This window comes from Alexandromys fortis, unplaced genomic scaffold (assembly GCF_014885135.2).
Source record: "Alexandromys fortis isolate MF-2015 unplaced genomic scaffold, M_Fortis_MF-2015_v1.1 scaffold_38, whole genome shotgun sequence".
NCBI lineage: Eukaryota > Metazoa > Chordata > Mammalia > Rodentia > Cricetidae > Alexandromys > Alexandromys fortis.
In genome coordinates, this window is record NW_026067916.1 from 12,278,747 (window position 1) to 12,297,115 (window position 18,369).

At 45.7% G+C, this 18,369-nt stretch overlaps 2 protein-coding genes across 6 annotated transcripts in view; one reads left to right on the plus strand and one right to left on the minus strand.

The window, feature by feature from the left end:
* Fbxl13 (F-box and leucine rich repeat protein 13) overlaps window positions 1–18,369 on the minus strand; it is a 159,401-nt gene that overhangs the window by 64,258 nt on the left and 76,774 nt on the right. The window contains exons 10-11 of the mRNA XM_050139741.1: window positions 14,594–14,646; window positions 9,294–9,394 (exon numbers count right to left, since the gene is read on the minus strand). Coding sequence (XP_049995698.1) covers window positions 9,294–9,394; window positions 14,594–14,646 — 154 coding nt within the window. The remainder of the gene's footprint in view (window positions 1–9,293; window positions 9,395–14,593; window positions 14,647–18,369) is intronic.
* The window catches only part of Lrrc17 (leucine rich repeat containing 17), a 51,281-nt gene that overhangs the window by 885 nt on the left and 32,027 nt on the right, over window positions 1–18,369 (plus strand). For 3 of the 5 annotated variants that reach the window (XM_050139736.1, XM_050139732.1, XM_050139733.1), the window contains exon 2: window positions 17,179–18,094. In XM_050139736.1, coding sequence (XP_049995693.1) covers window positions 17,308–18,094 — 787 coding nt within the window. In that variant the 5' untranslated portion in view covers window positions 17,179–17,307. The other 2 variants (XM_050139734.1, XM_050139735.1) reach the window with 2 other exon arrangements.

An 18,369-nucleotide genomic window follows, 5' to 3' on the forward strand; every position in this document is an offset into this window, starting at 1 on the left:
AATTTTGTAATGGTTTCCTTATGATAATTAAAGATAATCAAGGCTGATACACATCCAGGGCTTAAGCGTGGGTTGAGAACATGAGCAACTAAGTGGGCAGCACTTGAGAAGAATAAAAATTACACAGGAGGCTGCCAGTCTCACTCGAGTTGAAACAAAGGAAATATGTCATTGCCACCATGACCAAAATGAGAGCTTCCAGAAGAAAAGGGGAGAGTTAGGACGGGTCTGTGCTGCCATGTACAGACCAGGGTTTTGAGGGCATGTTGTGGTCGAGCCTCCAAGCCCTCCAAAGCATGGCATTCTTCAACAACACAAGGACTCTCGTTGCCTGCTCTTATAATTACCAACTCTCAGTTTGGAATCTGCAATTGCTTGGCGGCAATGAGGATGCTGGGAGTGGGGAGAAAATGCCCCTGCCTCCTATAAAGCCTGCAGATCACGTCTGTCTTCACATAAACAGGAGATGAGATGGGCAAGCACTGCCTCTAAGTTAGATTTAGTCCAAAACTTGAAAACCAAGCCCATATGATTTAATGCTTCTATTCCGTGGTGGATTACTGATTGAGAACATACGTTCCCCTCTGGGAACGGCTGTGTGCATGAGATTCCACAGAAGAGCCAAGGAAGCCTTTGGACCACAGTGGCAGTGGGCTGGACCTGGAAAGAGAGACTCTCTAACATCCAAAGACACGCCCCCTCCCCGTCCCTTTCTCTCCTTGAGCAGAGCTGGAGATTTCAGTCCTAAGGGTTCTCTAAAGTGGAGACAGGAGCTGTGAGACAGGCCGCACAGCACCATGGAAAACAGACGAGAATTTGTAGCCTTGATGCTCACTGCAGCTTCCCTATCCTGTGGCAGGAAAGGAAAAGGAGAGCATCTGTTATTTAGGAGTGCTCTTTGGAACCTATTAGAAAACTATGGGGCTTATAGCTTTCCTGACCCTCAGTTTTCCTATCTGTCATGTGGACTTGATCCCATCTGCTGTTGCCGTTGAGAAGTGTGAAAAGCAAGTGAGTGTTCAGATCAGACAGTATCATCAAGGGGGTTATTTCTGACCACTGGGGAAAAAAAGGAGCACAACAGACTTTGAGAATTTGTGCCTTGTTACTGCTACTACTACTTCCAAAATAACAATATACTGCTCTTTTAATTTACTGCATGTATGTGTTTATTCATGCATGTCTGCGTGTGTTTGTGCAAGCACACATGCCTCTGTGTGTATGTATTTGTGTGTGTGCATGCCTATGTGTATGTCAGTATCTGTGTGTGTGCATGCCTGTGTGTATGTCAGTATCTGTGTGTGTGCATGCCTGTGTGTATATCAGTATTTGTGTGTGTGCACAGCCTGTGTGTATATGTCAGTATTTGTGTGTGTGCATGCCTGTGTGTATATGTCAGTATTTGTGTGTGTGTGTGTATGCCTGTGTGTATGTCAGTATCTGTGTGTGTGCATGCCTGTGTGTATATCAGTATTTGTGTGTGTGCATGCCTGTGTGTATATGTCAGTATTTGCCTGTGTGTGTGCATGCCTGTGTGATGTGGGAAGGTCATATGTCTATCTGTTGCTTTCATTGGTTAATTAATAAAGAAACTACTTGGCCTGATAGGTCAGAACATAGGTGGGTGGAGTAGACAAAATAGAATGCTGGAAAGAAGGGAAGTGAGGTCAGATGCAATGGAGCCAGCCACCAGGTCAGACGTGCTGAATCTTTCCCGGTAAGCCACCACCTCGTGGTGCTACGCACATTAGTAGAAATGGGTTAATCAAGACGTGAGAATTAGCTAGTAAGAGGCTAGATAGAGCTAATGGGCCAGGTAGTGTTTAAATGAATACAGTTTGCGTGTTGTTATTTCCGGGGCTAAGCTAGCCATACGAGAGCCAGGCAGGACGAAAAGCAAGCCTGCCCACAGCTCCTTCTACAAATGGTGCCCAACGTGGAGCTCAAACCCATGATCCTGAGATTAAGAGTCTCATACTCTACCGACTGTGTGTGTATGTCAGTATTTGTGTGTGTGCATGCCTGTGTGTGTATGTCAGTATTTGTGTGTAGGGGGGGGTGCATGTATGTCTGTGTGTGTGTGTACTCACTTACACACATGCCAGCACCAACACATACCAAAGGACAATCTCCACTATTATTCCTAAGATGATGTCCACCTTGTATTTTGAGACAGGATCTCTTATTGCCAAGCACACTAGCCAACTGGGCAGCACTCCCAGGGACTCTGTGTCTCTCTCTCTCTCTCACTCCCTAGTGCTGGGATCACAAACTCAAGGACCACCGGCTTTTTTCTCTTGACATAGTTTCTAGCAGGTCAAACTCAGGTCTCAGGCTTGCAGAGCAAGCTTTTATCAACTAAGCCAGCATCCCAGGCCAACACTTTCACGTTTCTATGGAGACCGTCCATCACTTTTTCATTTAAGAGTGGATGCTCTATAGCGAGTCTCTCTCGGTTTCCAAACCACGACACAGAGACTTATTAGTAACCATGAAGGATTGGCAGAAAGCTTAGGCTTGTTTTTAGCTTTTTATTAAACCAATCTGAGTGATACATCTTCATACCAAGATTATTCCACAACAGTGCTCATCTGACAAGAGTTTGGAGAATGTCATGAGGCCTGTATCTTACCTGAACAAATATATATATATGACTTTAAGAAAATATGCTTTAAATTCTTTCATATAATATATGTATATCCATATATATATTACCTATCATTCTACCTCTTTAAACCTATATGATCAGTTAGTAAATATCAAAAATGAGAATTAATTAAGAGACTTACTTGACTATTTTTACAGTTTTGGTAATCTATAAGGTCTATAGAGCCTTTTAGCATTAAAGAATTTACTGTGTGTGTGTGTGTGTGTGTGTGTGTGTGTGTATGTTTCTCAGCACTCAAGTGGAGGTCAGAGGACATCTTTGGGGAGCTGGTTCTTTCTCCACGTTGATCCCCGGCATTGAACTCAGGTGGTAGGGAGGGCAGTGTCTTCATCCCTGAGCCATCTCTTGTGTTCCCCTGGATTTCAGTTAAAGCAGAGAGGATTCTCACACCATCAAAACCAGAAACAAGGGCTGGAGAGATGGTTCAGTGGTTAAGAACACTCGCTGTTCCTCCAGCAAACTGGAGGTCAGTTCCCAGCATCGTGTCAGGTGGCTCACAAGTGTCTGTAACTCAGTTCAGTACATCAGTCGCCGCTAGGCTCTGCACGCACATGCTGTGTGTGCATGCACACACAGATTAGACATACACAACCTCATAGACACCTGATGGCTTTCCCTTGGGGCAGGAGTCGCTGGCTGAAAGTTAAGAGCCTCTGCTGAGGACAAGGAAGTTGTTGGACTAAATGGCTCCATGGCTCCCAGGCTGAAGGTCTCTAGCCAGCTTCCCTTCAAAGTGGCAACTGAGGGACAGAAGTGCAAAGGGCATCCTAGCGGCCCTGTGCCCCTCTAGGGATCTCAGAGCTGCAGACAGACAGCTGTGAGAGTGTGGAGACGTGCTGGCTACAGGGAAAGCGTGGCAGATTGCTTCATCACTGATCTTCATTTGGAGCTGCGTAAAGAAATGTTTCTCTTTCAGACAAAGGCCAGGCTCACAGCCTCTCAGCACAGGGCCCTGATAATTCCATTTCTGATTTGAGAAAGACCATGTATGGTGTGTTTTCTCTTTTCCTAATTATTTGATAACTTATTTTATTGCGGGTATGGGTTTCCTTTTTATTTTCTGCTACTAGTGTAATCTTTATGAAAATACAGAAATTGTTTTTTGTTCTTTCTTTTTACTTCATTTCCACTGAAGAACTGAAGGATTTTATGTTTCATTTTCATCACCAGAGGGAGTCTGTTAGAAAGAGTAAAATGCCATATATTCAAATGGAAATTTCTATCTATGTATTTCTATCAAAACCACCAAGACAAGGCCTAGTCTAGGAAGAAGCGAATTTGCAGGTAGATTCTTTGACTTCAAGGAGCAGAATTCTCTAGAAAATCTAAATGGAAAATGTGGCCTCATAATGAGAGTGAGCGTGAGGTGTCCAGGGAGCACGGCAGCTTGCCGAGGCCATGCCTCGTTGAGGGACATTGGCAAGACGGCATAACAGATAACCCTGGGATATAAGGAAAATGAAAGTCAAAGGGGGGCAATTAATCTAAATGAAATGAACACACACCATTCACGGCAGCACAGAAGGACCCACTAATAGACAAAGCCCACGCCATACACAGTAATGTGGCCCTGCAGTGCCTGCTGTCTGGGAGGCTGAGGTCAGCCTGAGCAACCATAACAACACACACACCTTCTAAAAAGCAAAAACCTAACAGTTTTGTTCCAGTTGTGCATTGTAGCTATCACCACAGGGTAAATAAGTGTGTGGCCACTGGGGAGCAGGGAAAGGAGAACCCACTGGTCTTCTGGGATGCCACCCCTTAAAGAGGCCAAGAATTAGGCAGGAAAGGAAGGGCTTCCCCACTGCAAGGAAGACAAGCAGAAGAAGGAGAAGGCCGGGGCTCAGGGCTTCGCTTGGACAATCCATACAGGTGTGGTCAACTAGATGACGTCAGGGACAGTAGATGATGACGTCAGGGATGGAAGATGATGTCAGGGATGGAATATGATGTCAGGGACGGCAGATGACATCAGGGACAGTAGATGATGACAGGGGCGGTAGATGATGACATCAGGGACAGTAGATGGTGACGTCAGGGACAGTAGATGGTGACGTCAGGGACAGTAGATGGTGACATCAGGGACAGTAGATGATGATGTCATGGTCAGTAGATGATGACGTCAGGGGCGGTAGATGATGACGTCAGGGACAGTAGATGTGACGTCAGGGACAGTAGATGATGACGTCAGGGACAGTAGATGATGATGTCATGGTCAGTAGATGATGATGTCAGGAACAGTAGATGGTGACGTCAGGGACAGTAGATGACATCAGGGACGGTAGATGATGACGTCAGGGACAGTAGATGACATCAGGGACAGTAGATGGCGACGTCAGAAACAGCAGGGAAAAGTCTAGACCAGACAGGACTGTTGTAGGACGACTCTTCCTGCAGCCTGAGTCTGAGCAGATTGGAGAAAGGGAGACCAGAGGCAGACCAGGCAAGATGTAGGGCCAAGAGGAATGGCAGAGGACGGCAGAGACCATGGTAACAAGAAAGAGTGTGAGGCCAAGCTGTTCCTGGAGTAAGGGCTGGGTCTGCGGGTCAGATCAACAGGTAAAGGTATTTTCTGTGGGCAAAGACTGAGGACCCGAGTTCTAGCCTGACGAGTCACTTGGTGGAAACTGAGTCCCTCGAGCTGCCCCAACCCTCCCCACACATGTGGCGGCACCCCCCCCCATGAAACCCACAAATAATAGTGAGAAGGAGCTGTGGGCAGCCCTAGGTTTAACTCTAGAAAACTAACTTCCAAAGAAGGGAGGAAAAATACTCAAATAAATCTGGCAAATCAATGCTGCCATTAAGGGCAACCATCATTTTGTTCTTTTCTCTGGCAACTGATTTCTTTGGAACGAAATGAAGAGGAGTGACCGGCAGCAACAGCCAGCACTTCTCTGGTTATTTGCAGTTTAAAGAAGAGTTTTGCATACCCAAGCATATTCTGAACAATGGAAAACACAACAAAAATAGACAATCATTATGAAATGTATTTTTATAATAGATAAGTTACTGCATGTTTTTTCATAAGACAAAAATCATAAGCATCAAGTAAACTTCAGTCTGAATATTCACTGAATGGAAAGAACTCAACTTTTCTATCTTTCCCACTAAATTATACACTCATTTGTAAACTAAATATTCCCAAACAGCTTTCAACTCATAGCCAGGCCAATCTACTAACTGGCCCAGTAGGGAAGGAGCAGCTGAACATATTGCCAGCAAGAATGTTTAAAATTGAAAAGTAGAGGACAGAGTCAGCTATGGGGCTCACATTTGTAATTCCTGCATATGGAAGGCTGAGACAGGAGGATGACCACAGGTTCAAGCCAGTCTGAGCTACACAGTGAGTTCTGAGCCTCCATAGGCTTTCCAGTAAGATGTGTGTAAAGGGGAGGAGAGAGAGAAAGGGAACTAAAACAGCTAGCAGCCCGACAGTGGCTCACACCCTCATCCCAGCACTAGGGAGGCAGATGGAGGCAGATCTGAGCTCAAGGCTAGTCTAGCCTACAGTGCGGGCTGCAGGACAGCCAGGCTACACAAAGAAGCCTTGTCTTGAAAAGCCAAAAATAAAATAGAAGCTAGCTACATGCTACACATAAAACACAACTGAAACCCAGCAGCACAAAGGCTTAAGAGACAGGGGCTCCTAAAGTTATTCCACAGGAAGCAGAAATACAGGAAAGCAAAGGGAAGGACGCTAGCAGCGGATTTTAAAAGATTCAGCTCAGTAGGTATATAGGGCCTGTAATCACAACACTCAGAAGGCTGAGGCAGGAGGATTGCAAGTTTGAGGACAGCCTAGGCCAAGCAGGGAAGGCTTGTGTCGAAAAATAACACAAATCACGAAGAAACATTAACCAGGAAGAAGAATATTATTTTATGTGGAAAAAAATGCTATAATCCATGATAAAGCATGATACTTATCTTAATACATAAAATAAACTATAAGCTTGATTAATCAGTGACTAACATATCACTATTATATTATGACATGTCAAGCTCACCTATGCATACACATACATTTACACACAGAAGTCTGTTCTCTTCAACAAATGCTCTTCCCTTTAGACACTCATGGCTATGCTGAAACTAATTACAGACTAGTCCTTTAGACACTCATGGCTATGCTGAAACTAATTACAGACTAGTCCTTTAGACACTCATGGCTATGCTGAAACTAATTACAGACTAGTCCTTTAGACACTCATGGCTATGCTGAAACTAATTACAGACTAGTCCTTTAGACACTCATGGCTATGCTGAAACTAATTACAGACTAGTCCTTGAAGAAATCTGAATTCCAAAAAGCAGAAATAATCCAACCCATATTTCTTCTACAATTAAAGACACAAGTTTAAAATGGAGGCATCAAGCACTTTAAACAAAGAATTCTTCTCCAAGTATTGGGTCAAAAATAAAATAAAATAAAAAGACTACTTGTTTGAAAGAGGAAATAATATTTAACAAGTCTGGTACACTATTCCACAAATTCTTATTTAGAAATAATTATCTATCTCTGTTTTTGTCATTTCTAAAAGAAAACTTTTAAAAAGATACTTATATCTCATGTTCCAACCTGAAAAGGACCATTTAGTACATAAAGTGTATGGAAATCAGAGTCCAAAAGGCCACTACTAATGATGACAACTAAAAACATATCTATCAGAACGTTTTTCTGACCAAACAAGATTTTACTAAGAGATTTATGAACTTTGAAAATGTAAAAACACTCTGTTCCTAAGACGATGGTTACATATAAATCATTCTTTTATCTTTAATTATGAATATAGTGATAAATACCTAACTATTTCTCCAAAACCACATGTAAATGTGTACTGTAAAAAACTTTTTATCTTAGTACTTTATAGCTACAAAGGTTAGGTGCCATATGGTTTATAAACACTAATAAACCATACAATATTAGCCATAGTCAATTCCATGTAGCCAGCTGGTTCTTACACAATACTTACATTGACTTTTGCTAAATTTTTAGAGGTGGCCCACCACCTGAGCACTGCCGCTGAGACATGAGTACAGCTCCACGAGTTACATTATATTCATTTTCCCCAGCATTACATCACAGAAGGGTTAGGTGAGCTGAGAATGCATGACCAGAATGCACACGCCTGTCAACAGCACCAGTGGTTTTGTTGCTGAATCAGGTCATTTTAAGGGATTGAAAGAAAAAAAATGCCTCAATTTCTGTGCTAGTTAAAACATGCTGACTGCAGGCAAGACAAACTTTTAAGTTTGATCTGCTTTATAAATTGCCTTTTCCATCAGTGTGAGTCTAAACAATTGCCAAAACAATAATTCCAGTCTGAGTTGGAAAATGGCAAACACGTCAGCCCCTTCTAAGCTCCTGGGGATGAGTCGCGGAGCAGCAGCTAGGCGGGGTGCAGTGGCTATGAAAACCCCAGAGATATGGGCAAAGTTGTGCATAGACATACTAAGAACGAGTGTGTTTTAAGTACTTATTGCCTGTTGGATGATAAGCTATTACCGACGGAGAATGTCAACCGTGGCTGGTGGGCCACACAGAAACAAGATCTAGACCACACAGGTCACACTTTTTTGACCTCCAGTTTGACTGATTGCTTCTTTCATCACTAAAATCAATTCTAAATTGATTATATGCCTAGGTTTTAAAAACACAGGAATAAGAAGTGAAAGACGGCTAAGTGCCTGGTGGGTGATGAGCCCCTGTATGTTAGTGTCTGGAGGAGTTCCGAAAGGAAGGGTTTGCTAACTGACTGAAACGGAAGTGCGGTGCCAATGCCTGAGGCTTGCCCACTCATGGAAGACAGAGCAAGAAGAAAGGAAATTGTCACCAAGAATCTTTTTCTGTTTAAGTTTTCCAAATGTCTTGTTGTCCGTTTTCAAAGGATTTCAAAAAGATATAGTTTCAAGAAAGCATTTAGTCTTTCACAACGGTTTGCGGGGTGTCCTCCCAACGACACATCTGAACATCTCCCTAGGACCAGATACAGTACCTGGTTAGTCTTCCCACAGGAAGCACAGAGAACAAGCGGATAAGAAAACTGTGCGCAAACTGAAGACCCTGCCGGAGATGCGCTTCCAGTGCCTCGCCAGAGACGCCTGGCTAAGTAGAGCAGCCGCCACCCTCCAGTCAAAGCTCAGCAGAGCAAGCTCGCTGGAGGGGACGCGGAGTGCCTGGAACAGGGACAACAGTCTGGAGAGCAGGCACATTGGAGTTCTGTTACAGAGAGATCTCAGACACTAGAAAGGAAGTTGGGGGTCAGGCTCCAGAGCCCAGGAAGGGAAGGAGAAAGTCAGGAAGGTCTGTCTCAAGCCACTGGGTATGCTGCTACAAAAGTGGCAAAGTCACAGGCTGAGACAGAAGGCCAGTGGTCAGCCATGCCTGCTCAGGAAGGACAGCACGTACACAGGCTCGGGGACCGGAAAGCAGCTGCTCCCTCATCATACCGCCGTGGCTGGGTGCTGATTATGGGGGACTATCTCGGAAGCCAACCAAAACAAGCCAAAGTCTAGTACTCAGTATTTCAGTGGGACACGAATAATACACCCGGTGCCAGTCAGAGGACGAGGAGCCTGAAGTCACACGTGAGACCACATTTCGGTCTAACAGCCACAGCATTACCTGGGCAGGAGTCGCATCGTCCTGTTGGTGATCGCTGTGTTGGACAGATTCAGATACAGGACGCCAGGGCAGCCCTCGGAAATGTGTCTCATTGATTCATCCTGCATGACAAAAGAAGAAAGAAAACTGTATCAAACCCTCGGAGGCTTCTCATCTCTCTTCCCGTCCCAGAAAAACATTCATATGTAACTTGGTCCTTCATTTTCTTTGCTACTACTTCAAATAAAAAGCAGAAACTAGTCATTCTGTTTGAAGCTTCACTGCTCACTGCTCTCATTTTCTCTAGAAATAAAACTTCATTACATCACATGGCATTTTTTATTAAAAGGTGAACGCTTGCAAATGCCGGTACGTGATACAAATATCGCAGGGTGACTTTCAGCTGCCCAGATATAAAAGTGTGATCACAAACTGACGTGTTTTAAAGTTATTCTGAAAGACAGGAAGTGAACTCTCTAACAACTGGATTTCATTAAATGAAGGCCACTTTGAGCCAAGGCATGTCATCTGTCCGTGTGACTAAATCACACGGTTCTGAGAATGACACATTTTAAACCTAAATAACTCTGAGATGGACTCAGTATCTATATTTGAAAAGCAAAATGTGGTGTTTTGAAAGAAAATGACCCCCCCATAGGGAGGAGCACTATTAGGAGGTGTGGCTTTATTGGAGTAGGTGTGGCCTTGTTGGAGGAAGTGTGTCACTGTGAGGACAGGCTTTGAAATCTCCTATGCTTAAGCTACACCCATTAGCACAGTTCACTTCCTGTTGGCTGAGGATCAAGAGGTAGAACTCTCAGCTCCTTCTCCAGCACCAGGTCTGCCTGCTGTGGCCATGCCCCACCGTGATGACAACGGACTGAACCTCTGAAACTCTAAGCCAACCCAATAAATGTTTCCTTTTATAAGAGTTGCTGTGGTCATGGTGTCTCTTCACAGCAAAAGACACCCTGACTGAGCTATAAACTACAGACAATACACAAGGGGTTTTGAGGGCTCAAGATCCGGTGTTGGGATGGGAGTTGGAGAGAGAAGTTGAAGTGAGTGAGGCGTATGGCTAACATGAGACCGAGAGGCAATGGTGTCAAACAATGGTCTTGAACTGAAGCTGAAAAAGGCCAGGTGAGTGTCAAGCGTTGATGGCAATGAGCTACCCTGCATATAAAAAAATATAGAAAATACAGTAACATAATGGTGCATGCCTATGACCCCAGCACTGGGAAGACAGAGGCAGGAATCATTTAACCTCAAGTTCAATGATAACCTGGGCTACATAATGAGTTTCGGCCCAGCTTGAGCTACAGACTGACTCTGTAAAATCAAAAGACAAGAGAGAAGACGGGAACAGAAAGAGAGTTAACAATAGGGTTTTATCTATTCAGTGAATCTCCCTAGAACACCAGCAGGTATCAGCTAGGTTTAAATACCCATGCATGGAGCACATACAGGACACCCCGTCCAGAAAGGGATAGCCAGCCCTCTACTGTCTCGAGGAGGTGCATTATCACCAGCTTCCAAATGTGGTTCGGAGAATCCGGATGGGCAGGACAGCTGAGACACCACTCAGACATCAGGGTCAGTTTAGCATTCTGTTCTTCACTGTTTCCAGGATGTATGTATATTTATCATGACAAGACTCCCTGGGAAGCCAATCCTATCTTAAACAGGACCCAGGGGGTCTTCACAGGGAATCCTCTGGTCAGCACTTCATGTGGGCAAGCGGGGCCTTTGGAAAGCACCACGGTCTCAGCACTGCGCTCAAGCGATCAGGAATCTTTCCGGTCATTTGAGCACCAAGTGTAGGGTCCTGAGGGGTGTAGACAAATGCAGCAGGTACAGTACAAGCTTCCCTCGGAAAGCAAAGACGGCCATCCCCACATACAGCGCCATACTTTAGCAGGTGCACAGCTTGTCTCTGAAAATGTTCGGTGTGCCGGTCACTGTGCTGGGGATAGAAGGGAGGTGGCAAGGCCAGTGACAGAGCTGGCTCAGCCACTCTAGGAAGGCCACAGGAGATTGGGGCCAAGAGGAGGATAGTGGGTGCTTTGTGTGCAGTGGGCCAACAGCCCCTTCTCTGCCTTCACCCCAACAAGTTCAGACCACTTTCAGCCTCAGTCCTTAAGAGAAGGCAAGGCTCAACACTGAAATGTTTGAACAAAAAATGCAACACCATTTGAGCATGCTCAATGGCTCATGAATTTGCCTATGACACATAAGACTCGAATTCTTCAGTGTGGTATATTTTACAAGACAAGACTGCATATAGCCAAGCTCTTTGAATGAGTGTTACCCCATCTTTAAATGTAAGCCTGTCTCCCAGCCTGTTTCTCGAAGGGGGAAACAACAGTAAAATGGGGCTGGATAAAATTACTAGCCCTTTATAGATCCCAAACTTGGACAAGACTTTGATGTTCACAGACTCCACGCAGATGGCCAAATTCAAGGAATGCAAGTTTGTATTCACAGGCAGAACTAATACTCCCCAAGGCAAGAACTGAAAATTAACTCACATTAAAATTCCTTCTAACACCTAATGGGATAGCTTTAAAAATCCATAGAAAGAATGAATCCATTTCACAACAACAACTTTTTAATGCTCGTCATATGTCTGAAGAACATACTAGCAGAGACTTGCATCTCTCCTGATGAAGGAGCCCTTTGCACTTGGCTGGGAGAGAAGAGCCCAATCAGAGAGACTTTTGTTCTCTCCTGGGTTCTATGGCCCGTCTATCTGTTCCTTGCTTTCTTGGGGATGCTCCTGAACATAAATTAGCAGTTTGTTGTGTTGAGGCATGAGCCTCCGAGAAGAGGGTTGACTGACCAAGCCGAGAGCGGTGGCCTGGTGGGTGGGAACCAGACATCTAAGCCACAGGCTCTCGCTGTGTGTGAGGAGAAAGGAGTTGAAGTGTTCCAAGGCTCTCAGCGCTTTCATGTTTATACTTTATTTACTCACAAAATATCTTCCACCTTTGGGGGTTTTCAAAGTGTTCCTTGTTCTAAAAAGGAGCTACAACGTAAACATGAATATAAGAGTAGAAAGTATAAACGCTGAGGGACTCAGGCCACAGTGCTAATCTGGGAGAGACGGAAATTCATCCTGTCAGAAAGAAGTAGAATTGCAAGGTGCTAAGGAGTCGGGCCAAAACAGGAGGTGATTTCATGGGTGTGACTTCTCTGAAGGATAAGAAAATGTTCTAAAATATCGGGGCTACGGTTCCATAACTTTATGCGTCTACCATGGATTATTAAAATGTTCACTTTGAGTAAATGGTAACATCAATTTGTTTTTATTTCTACAACACCATTTTTTAAAAGTTACTTTTTCTAAAGTGTATGGAAAACCCAGTGTAGATGAAGTGTGCTTCAGAGGAGGAACAAAAGTAGCCAGGCTGCAGCTGTGGGGAGTGGGAAGGGAAAAGCCCTCATTCAGTCAGACAGAAAAATCCGTCCAAGGGTCCATGAAATGCCATTGTAAGGACTTCAAGTGACCTAATGTCAAAACATGGCATTTGAGGAGGAGTAACCATGACAACAAGGCATGTTGCTGTGTGCAGTGTTGGAGGGACGCTGAGGGGCCAATTTAAGGCATCTTGCCTCCTTTGCCAAGGGCCTTGGCCTCTGGCTGGTACTGGTGTGAGCTGAGGGTCACTGCACAGTCAGACTGTCCTTCTGCCCTCTGTGTCCCCAGGACCTTGTTCCCTTGCTTGGGTAGACTGTCTCCATCGGCTCCTACATACCTGTTTGCCTTGCCTTGCCCCTCTTTCTAGAAACCATAGTCTATAACTCATGTTGACTTTCTTGTGTCTGGTCCATTTCACAGCTCCCTACAATTGTATCTGCGCCCCGACATCCCACTGGGATGGCTTCAGCAGAAATCAGTGGTCCTAATTCTCAAGTCTGGACCGCCATGCTCAGTGCATTTATTACCTGCCTAGCTGGGCCACTCCTTCCCAGATGTCTTCTAGCCCATGTACATTAACATTTGAGCCCATTCCCTCTCTGCCTTCTTTAAACTTTCATTCTGCTCCTTGGGGTCGGTGAGACACAACCCTATGCCCTCCCTGTTCATCCTCTCTCACTAGATTGACCTTGGTTCCTATAGTGTCAATTACGGCACATAGACCTAGCAGCACAGGACGGATGTCAGGTTCCATGTGCGTGGCCCACAATGCATTACCCTATAATGGCATTAGATATTAAATGTTGGTGAAACCTTGTGTTTTCAAGCTAAGTCTTGCCCCCAGGTACTTCTCATCACCAGCCTTTACCCCCAGTCCGCTGTTGGTTTTGAAACAGGCCCTCAGCAAGCTACCCAGACTCACCCTGAAGCACTCACACAGTTCAGGCAGCCTTTGAACTTGCAAACATTCCATCTGGCCTCCTGAGTAGCCAAGATTACACCCTTGTCCCACTAGACCAGTAGGCCCATCAAGGCTTAGAGGAAATGACAGAGATACTGAGTCTTACTGAACCACAAACCCCGCTGGAGGGTGAGGGCAAGGGCAAGGCAGGAAACAAAACCAGGTGGGGTGGCACACACCTTCAACCCCAGCACCTAAGAGGCAAAGGCTGGTGGACTCTCTGAGCTTGAGGACAGCCTGGCCTACATGGTGAGACCCTGTCTCAGAAAAGCAACAAGAGACAATAGTGCATGAGCAAAACCACTGGAACTCGCTGTGCACACAGCAGAGGAACAGGGTGAGCCTGCAAAGGGAGGCTGCAAAGGGAGGCTGCAAAGGGAGGCTGCAAAGGGGGGCTGTAGCTGCAGAGTCTCCAAGGGGCACTAATGCTAACATGGTTTGATTTTTTTCTCCAGGGGTGTATGGACGATGGAAGATGTAGTGGGTTGGTCAGACCTGCCTGTAGAAAGGGTATTGTGTGCTCACAGTACGGAAAACAGATTTGGGGTAGAGAGAAAGACAAGGGGTCAGGGCCAGGAAGGAAGAATCTGGGGTTATGTGCTCATTTCTGTCTTCTTTGGTATAGTTACTAATAGCCATAAAGCCACCAGAATCAGCCTATAAACTTTGTCTCATATGCATGTGCATGAAATATAAACACAGCTCATGTTTATGTAACCACGAAAGAGTCTCCATTCGCCGGAGGCCCCGACGTTGAGCACATATCCACAAGATTAATGGCAGCATTGTGCGGAGGGGGGAAATGCTTTTGCCAATGTTTAATATAGTTTTTTCCACACTCAGCCCCAAATGCACACAAAGTATGTGCTCTGCCCACTGGCTCTCCCGTGTGAGAAGTGCAGACCTACATAAACAACAGTAGAAAACTGTCTTACTCACTGTGAGGGACTGGCAGTCTGAGAGGTTCAGCTCTTGCAGGTTTTTACAGTGGCCTAAATCAAACAAGCAGACATCACTAAGCAACACACTGCAAGCATGTGGTCTTTTACCCTACATTCAACGCAGCACTTTCCTTAGAAGGTAAATAGAAACCTGGGCAAGAAATGTGGGCTCAGGTGTGGGCTTCTCTGCTTGGGCCAACGGCTTCTTTAAAAACTCATATATACGCGTGCTTATTATATCTGCTGATTTGTGGGGTATAGGAAGAAGATAGAAAGAAAAAACCCACTATTTTGATTTTAAAAAATACTATATACTTGGGGCTTTTAGCTTGAAAGTACTTGAGGGAAATAAATTTGATTGTTTTGTTAGTTTGGGTTTTAATTTTGTGACTTCTTGGTACATGGTTTTTAATTTTTGTGAATGTATGCTTTGTGTGGTACACAGATGTGTGTATCCATGCATGTATTTGTGTGCTTCTGTGTGGTATACAGATGTGTGTATACATGCATGTGAATGTGTGCTTTGTGTGGTACATGGATGTGTGTATCCATGCATGTATTTGTGTGCTTCTGTGTGGTACACGGATGTGTGTATCCATGTATGTGAATGTGTGCTTCTGTGTGGTACATGGATATATGTATACATGCATGTGAATGTGTGCTTCTGTGTGGTACATGAATGTGTGTATCCATGCATGTATTTGTGTGCTTCTGTGTGGTACACAGATGTGTGTATCCGTGTGTGATTGTGTGCTTTTGTGTGGTACACAGATGTGTGTATCCATGCGTGTGAATGTGTGCTTCTGTGTGGTACACGGATGTGTGTATCCATTGACATACTGACTAAGCCGTCTCCCAGACCCATCTTTAAGCTTCAGTTTTAAGATATTATATCTATTTTTACATGTATACAGAAATTAACAGGACTACACCTTGAGCACCTGCATCTCTGCCACGCGGAATATAATCTGCATTTTATATTGGTTTTATTGCATGCTCACTCACCCATCTCTCAACTGCATTCTGCCTTATTTTTTGATGCATTTCAAAGCATGTTGCAAATACTAGCATGCTTCCTCCCCATAATGCATAATGATTGAAATAAACTATTTGTTGTGACTTTTAAAGTTACATTGACATGGAAATTACATTAAATTACAGAAAAGTGGAGGTTGAGAAAAGTCATGTGCCTTAATAGCCCTTGTAACACTGACATCGCGTGGCTCGGGGAAGATGAAACAGTTACTCGGACAGCTAAACGGCACTTAGGGGAGACACATGAATGATGACCCAAAGCAGTGGGAAGGCATTCTAGGTGGGCAGGGCCCCATGAAACGGGGAAACTGCAGGTAAGGACGGCCTGGCGCTCAGTCCAGAATGACCGACACCCGGATGACGCACAACTGTCGCTAATAACAGACATGTTACTCCTTATAAACAGACTCTTGATATTTCTGTCCTGAGTGACAGATACAAACAAGAATCATCCCAGAATATCTTTACGAAAGGTCCAACAGTTCCTGAAGCGTGCAGGTCTGGGCTAGGACGTAGCTCAGCTGGAGAAGAGCCAGCCTGGCACATTCAGTACATCACCGTAAGCAAGCAGGGTAGCGCAGGCCCGCAAGCCCCAGCACCCTGGAACAGAGAGGAGGACCAAAGGTTCAGGCTCATTCTGGGCTCCGTAGTGACCCTGTCTCAAAGGGAAAGAAAATGCAGATCTTAGGAATCACCAGTAGAGACCCAGAAATAACATTAGTTTGTGTGTGGTAAATCTTTAGGATAGAATAGCTACCATATTTAAAAAATAAACTGTCAGGGAAACACAGCTGCAGTAAGGTGGAGAAAATGGCCCTGGGGATCTGATTTCTCGTTACGGAAACTGGACAGACCAGTGTACAAAACAAAATGTTTGCTGACACAGAGGCTGATGAACTCGGAGAAGAAAAGTAAACAGGACAGACAGAAGGACATACTTGGGACAGGAGCAGCACAGAAGCCGTCATGTCACCTTCTCAGATGGCGCGCCTGAGACCAGACCTGTATGGGTCGATGACGGTGCCACTGACTCTGGACATTTCCTGGTCTACATTCAACATGGGTGGTTGGATGATCACGAGCACATGACTGCTCCTAGGTAGGGCTGGGGTGAAAGGTCACTGTTGATAGGAGAGAGAGCACAGCCAGACTGAACATGGCCGGCAGAAGGGATTCCTTTCATTTCTTCAACCCACGCGATGAGGAACACAGGTTTGCGTGTTGCCAGGCAGAGTCCACACAGTCGAGAGCTTTCCACCGTCCAGGCACTGAGCCCCTTTCATCATAAGCCCCATTTTAAAGACTCCGAACTGAGGTGGGAGACAACCGGGCAGAACAAGGGCCTTGATTCAGATCTAGGGCCAAGCATATGTTTATGAACCAAGGCAGGCAAGCGAAGGGGGAAGCGGGTTCTACAACACTGTTCGTCCACTAAACTAGAAGGTTCAGACAAAATGAAATAAGCTGCTGTTTCTGTCATACATTGCTCAGGATGACACTTAACTGTTTGTTTTCCTTCCCTCCTTCCTTTTCCTCCTTTCTGTGCAGGAACGCTGCACAGCCCAGCAGAAACCTACTCTTCCTGACCTGAGCTTGTCGAAGCTACCCAAACTTTGATTTCAAAGGAAGACTCTCTCTTTCCACCTGCCTGGTGCCTGGGGGCAGCTAGCCGTCAGAATGCGCACGCACACAGTGGCCATCGTGATTCTTCTCTGCTTCTGCAGAGCTGCTGAGCCCCGCAGGACCGGCCCTGGCACTTTGAGAAGCCAGGTCAATCCCAGCCGCAGCGACAGCCGGGCAGGTGGCGGCAGGAGAGGCAGCCCAGTCAAACGCTACGCACCAGGCCTTCCCTGTGATATATACACGTATCTCCATGAGAAATACCTAGACTGCCAAGAAAGAAAGTTAGTTTACGTGTTACCCGACTGGCCTCAAGACTTGCTGCACATGCTGTTAGCGAGAAACAAAATCCGTGTGTTGAAAAACAACGCGTTCTCCAAGTTTAAGAGGCTGAAGAGCCTGGACTTGCAACAGAATGAGATCTCCAAAATTGAGAGCGAGGCGTTCTTTGGCTTGAATAAGCTCACCACCCTCTTGCTGCAGCACAACCAGCTCAAGGTGCTGACAGAGGAGGTGTTCATTTACACCCCGCTCCTGAGCTACCTGCGTCTCTATGACAACCCTTGGCAGTGCACCTGCGAGCTAGACACGCTCGTTGCGATGCTGCAGGTCCCGCGGAACCGGAATCTGGGCAACTACGCCAAGTGTGAAAGCCCACCAGCACTGAAGAATAAAAAGTTGCTGCAGCTGAAGCCTGATGAGTTGTGCATCGAACAGGAGAGTGAGCAGCCGGACCCCAAACCCCAAGTATCAGGGAGACCCCCTGTCATCAGGCCCGAGGCCGACTCCACCCTATGCCACCATTACGTGTTTCCCATACAAACCCTGGACTGCAGGCGGAAAGGTGCGTGCGTGCATGCGTGGGCCTCTCCCTCTCTGGTTTCTGCAGGCTGTTATCTAATCCCGCCCCCTCCCTACATCCCGTGGTGCCCAGAGAGGTCAGGCAGCACTGTCCAACAACAATCAACTCTGTGAAGTCCTAGTCAAGGCAGCTGATAACCAGGGAGTGAAGGTGGTAAGGCGCCTGGCTAGCTCGTGCCAAACCCTGGGTTCGACCCCCAGAGCCACTAACTGGGCGGAGTGGCACACGCCTGTAATCCCGGCCCTTGAGAAGTAAAG